The sequence below is a fragment of the Mytilus edulis genome, chromosome 12 (assembly GCF_963676685.1).
Source record: "Mytilus edulis chromosome 12, xbMytEdul2.2, whole genome shotgun sequence".
Taxonomy (NCBI): domain Eukaryota; kingdom Metazoa; phylum Mollusca; class Bivalvia; order Mytilida; family Mytilidae; genus Mytilus; species Mytilus edulis.
Window position 1 is genome coordinate 17,549,285 of NC_092355.1, and position 5,733 is coordinate 17,555,017.

A 5,733-nucleotide genomic window follows, 5' to 3' on the forward strand; every position below is an offset into this window, starting at 1 on the left:
TATCATAAAATTTTATACGACTGTCAAACAACTGAGAGGTGTAGCTAGCTGTAAAATTTAAAGTATTTAAATACGTTATTATAAATAGTTTAAGCATGTCACTAATTCAGGTTGCTCCGTTCTTTAACGCCAATTTCATAGTGCGTTTATTTATAAAAACGCCAAAATATTCGCCTCCACCTACAGCGCTTCGATCCAAAAGAATTGCCGTATTTGTCCTATAAGAATCGAAATAATTCAAGCCCTCATGGATAATTTCTTAAACAAATAGGTTTTAAGTTAAAAGTTCACAGACGTTATTTTAGGAAACATCAAATAGAAATGCGATCTTGTTTTCATTTGCAACTAACAACTTGTTACTTGTTGGTTCGAAATGCAATCCACGCGGAGATTTAAGGCCATCACGAAAGGACAATATTGTTCTGCAACGCTTTCCATCAGGGGAAATGATAACCATACTGCTTGTATAATTACTGACAACATACACGTGTCCATTGCTGTCTACAGATATACCCTGTGGACATTGCAGGTTTTGTGTATCCTTAAATTCCCATTTAAGATTTCCATTGATATTGTAGCATGTTACAGAATGGTTGTTTATATTTGTATAATAGATATTGTCACCATGCACTGTAACAAACGAATAGGATGGCATACTAAAGCTAACAAGTGCCTTTTCTGATGCACCATTCAATTGAACTTCCATTATTCCTTTGCCTGACGTACAGTAGACAAGGACATTTTTATTCAGTGCTATACCATATGGAACTGAACTAGTTTTTACAGTTCTCTTGATCTTTCTGCTGTTAGGGTCAATAATGTGAATAACATTTGAACCATAGCCACTGGTAACGGCAACGGAATTTTCTCTTTCAAAATATGCCAAATCAAATGCGCATGTATCTAGCCGAATTGCAAACTCATGCGTACCGTTGCTTTTCAACCCAATTAAATGTCGATTACTCCAATAACAGAACATCATCTTGCCATTTGGTAGAATTGCGCAACCTCTTACATCCCCAGCAGATTTCAAATTGATTTGCATTTTGTTGTTTAGTTTGATATTATCAATGCATTTTGAAATTAAAATAGGTACGATCATCTGAGCTTGTTTGTTTTTGTTACTGCCAATAACAATTTTGCACGACTTTGACTCAACACTGACGGACCCAAAACTAGCAGTTTTACAAATGTTTTGTACTTCTTTATCAATAACCAAAGAAAGGGTTTTTATTTTCATGTCCTCGCTTTTTAGGACAGACTGAATAATCTTTTCTTGGTCTAAAACCTCCTTTTCAATGTGCTTTAATGCAAAAAATGTTTGTAATTCTGATGCATGTTGTTTAATGGTACTTTGGTTAACCTGTAGGTCCGAAATTTCTTTTTCTATTTCCTCAATCTCAGACAACAACTGGTTAATTCTCTTACTTTCATTATTCTCTTTGGCATATAACTCTTTTATTAATTTCTCTTGGACTTTGTCTAAATGGTCGTTGATCATTTTCCGGGTTAGTTTTATATCACGTTCAATCTTTATTCTTTGATCCTGAAGACATTTAAAATTTTCCGTGCGGTCATTACGAATTCTGCATACATTTTCCAACATTTGGACCAGCGTTTGCTCTACTTCTAAAAATGCGTTCGATGCCTTAACATTTTGGACGATGTCATCTATTGCTTTTAAATCTTTACAATCATTATGTGTCTCTATAACACATCTTATACAGCACCGGCAGTCATGTTTCTTACAGAATGTTTGATATTGTTCTTTGTGTTTTTGACATGTTTGTGTTATTTCTAATACTTTCATTGGAAGCTTCTGGTACTCTGTGACAGGAATGATGCTATGGTTTCGAGATGATTTTGAAGCACCATGGTGCTCTTTACACTCGTCACAAAGTCCCTCGTCACATTCTGAACACCACACTACTGATGCTTTGTTGATGTTTCGGAAATCGCATATTCCACAAACAGTCCAATTACTCGCCATACTACAAAACAAATGGTTCAGAATTTTAAAAATGGGAGACACAGAAGTTTTGACATCTTTACAGACAAATGTGATTAAGAAAAAAAATATTTTCAACAATATTACATATCATTATGCCCGGCTTGTCATTTTTCGATCGGCTAATGTCACGTCGTTAAAACACATAAGGCCACGGGTAATTCCACCAATTACCCCGGACAACTTCATGCTATTTTGTTCATATTCAAGGAATACTCAAAATATGTTATGAGACATTTCCGTTATTGTATCACTATTTCCGATTTATTTGTTTAGATGGTTTCCCTTTAGTCGACACTTATCGAATATGTAGAGCTATTGTTTCAAAAGTCCAAGTGCTAGGAAACAAAGGATTGTTTTATAAGTAAACATCGTAGGCTCAAAATCCACAATTTTGATGTAACGTAAGTATTGTCGAAACTGTGTGCTTTTCCGACATTTAATCTTTAGGAAATCTTAAGCTGCAATCTACTATATCTATAATGTCAAATAACCAAAACCAGTCATTTTTTTTTTCTATGGTCGAGTTGTTGTCTCTTTGGCACATTCCCAATTTCCATTCTCAATTTTATTATCTGGATCAGGGGTTGCAGCTTAAATGAATTATGCAAAAAATCTGTACAATTTTGGTTAAACATTGATCCAAACTGAATTTTCATCACAGATAATTAATTTATCATTAAATTTTGATGCTGTCATTACTTACTTGTTCATGGCTGAGTTTTTTTGTTGGGCTTTGGCCACCCTTATTATTATTTTTTCATTTATATGCTCTTTTTTTGTTTAAGTTTTTGAATTTGAAATATTTTGGGCATCACTAAAACGACAATAACGAGCAAAATGAGCATCTTCAAGAGAAATTAAGACCGCATATCAGTCTATGGAAGAAGCGAATCGATATAAACGTTTCTTATATCAAGGAACCATATTGTCTCATATCAACGAGTTGCATTGTGGGAAATTTCAAACAAATGTTAGCATTTGTTCGAAGAAAAGCAGAATCCTTGGTACAAAGTAATGACTCTTTTTTGTAAACAGGGTGACATTTAATACGGCATACGTCTGATGTATAATTTATTTTATATAATAACAGTCAAGGTGTATTTATACGAGAAAATTTACTTGTTGAATGAATGAAATATAAATGCACGATTTGTAGCTGTACACATTCAATAAATATCTTGTAGCAAATCCAGTGGAACGCAATTGAGAAGAATTCAAGTGGTTGCTAAGCCAAAATCACCTATAAGTCAAAGATACTGCTATATTTTATTATGTCAATGCGATGTTTATATAATTAGTTATCAACGGTATTAGGATTATAATCTAGTACGCCAGACGCGCGTTTCTGCTACATAGGACTCATCAGTGAGTAATAATAGTAATGTGTTTTTAATATCAACAATTTATGAATGCGATACTTTTCTTATTTAACTGCTATAGTCTTCTTATATAAAATGAATACGATAACAAGTCACAATGCATTTCAAGAAAACCGCAAGCATAATTCACAAACTTAGTTCATTTCCGGTTTTATAATAGTGTTTGAGTATCAATATCAATAACACTAAATTTAGTACCTATTACAAAATTACCGCTTAATATATGAACTTATTATTTCGAAAATATTATATTATATAAATTAATTATAATATATAACCAAAAAACATAGTATTCTGATTTGTATCACTATACAATTTAATAGTTATTACGACGAGGTTGAATTGCCTGTCATTTATTCACCATTTATACTGGAACTTGTCTCACCCAGAAAAAATATATCTCGGTACATTAACCTCACTTTCAAGAAATTTATTGTTATTTTCTAAGACAAGTGTTTGTGACCATCCACAAGAATTTACGGTCATCCTGTGTTCAGTACTCAAGTACATTTTTTCCATTCTCAACTTTATTCAATTTTCAGAGGCCTTGTCAAATTAAAAAAAAATCGCACATGCACTATCTCAAAAAGATTTTTACAGTGTAGTGTACTACTGGTGAAACAAATAATATCAAAATTATTGTAATTTCTACCAACTCTAACGCAAAATACTGACAATTCTGTGTTAAGGGGGTGTAAAATTCAGTTTCAGACGAAATAAAATTTGTCCTTTTTTGACTAGAGCAAATCACTACTTAACTTAAAGATTCAGCACCCAAATGACGTTTTTGGAGGACTGGACAGCAATTATTTATAAGAGGATACGATTTATAGATATAATAAGATGGTGTATAAGTACGGCCTTAAACGCGGAGCCTTGGCTCACAGCGAACACCACGCTATATAGAATCCCAAACAAATACTAGTGTTAAAAACCTTTCAAAGCGGGAAAACCAACAGTCTAATTTGTATAAAAAACGAAATTCAAAAGTGCAGGTCAGATTTTGTCGTATCAATCTGAACGAGGACAATATGATTTATATTTTGCACAAGTAACTTTCATTGTAACCAAAAAAGAAAGTTTTCCGTGCGTGCATCGGGAGAATATCGGATATATATTATTTCGGTGCGTTCATTACAATTTGCTAGCTGTTATATATGTGAACAATCATTTTGATACTTAGCCATTTTATTATGACATTGTTTATAAAACCCTTATTTGATAAGTTTTGCTTCCAAAAAAAATTAGGAAATTTGAAAGATGTTACCAAAAATAATTTGAATGTCAGCAATGGTCATCAAACTGCTTATTTACATGCAATACTACTGAGAAGTAAAATCACAAAAATGATAAATTCCGAGGAAAATTCAAAACAGAAAGTCTCTTATCAAATGACAAAATCAAAGTTTAATGATAAAACGCACCAAACGAAAGGACAATAACTGTCATAATTCTGAGTTCAAATTTTAAAAATGATGGATTGAACCTGGTTTTATAGCGCTTAACCTCTCACGTGTATTACAGTCTCGTCAAATTCAGTTATATTAATAATGATGCGTGAACAAAACAGACATAATAGGTACTGTGTTTTTCACATATATGTTATGATGGTATGATACTAAACCCCTAACGGGAGGGATTGTACTTGATATTCATATGACGAAGACATAATCTTTTAATCAGTGTAATTGAAGTCTGAAGCTGGCATGTCAGTTTACAATTAGAAGTTTGTTGTTATTTATGTATTATTGTCATTTGTTTAGTTATTTTTGCTACATCTTCTGACATCAGACTCGGTCTTCTCTTGAACTGAATTTTACATTGACTAGAGGTATAGGGGGCGGGGTTGAGATCTCATAAACATGGTGTTCATTACCACTGAACAAGTATGCATATTTATTTAGGGGCCAGCTGAAAGACGCCTCCGGGTGCGGGAATTTCTAGCTAAATTGAAGACCTATTGGCGACCTTCTGCTGTTGTCTGTTATATGGTCGGGTTGTTGTCTCTTTGACACATTCCCCATTTACATTCTCTATTTCATAATAGGTAAAATTGTCCAAAAAATTTGGTACAAGAGTCTAATATTAATACTAATAAGTACTAATATTGATATAACAAAACACTGCTATGATATTTTAAAATTATCGCATTAATATTAGAGTTAATAGCATTTGTTTATTTATGTATATAAGAAAAATGAAGCACATCAAATTTTACACAGACATTAAATTTAGCTTTTAACCAACTTCTGAATGCATATTTAGACTCAATTGTTGTCTAAGAAAGTTTTAAAGTTCGTATTTTCTTAATTTTTCGTTGCCTAAAAACACTGTTTTCCGCAT

At 32.7% G+C, this 5,733-nt stretch overlaps 1 protein-coding gene across 1 annotated transcript; it reads right to left on the reverse strand.

The window, feature by feature from the left end:
* Positions 1-301: 301 nt before the first annotated feature.
* LOC139497471 (uncharacterized) lies at positions 302-1,990 on the reverse strand. Its single transcript, XM_071285698.1, has one exon. The coding sequence runs from the start codon at positions 1,988-1,990 to the stop codon at positions 302-304; it is 1,689 nt and encodes a 562-aa protein (XP_071141799.1).
* Positions 1,991-5,733: the final 3,743 nt, after the last annotated feature.

Coding starts and splice junctions, on each gene's coding strand:
- LOC139497471 (XM_071285698.1), bottom strand. CDS start 1,990: ATGGCGAGTAATTGGACTGTTTGTGGAATATGCGATTTCCGAAACATC.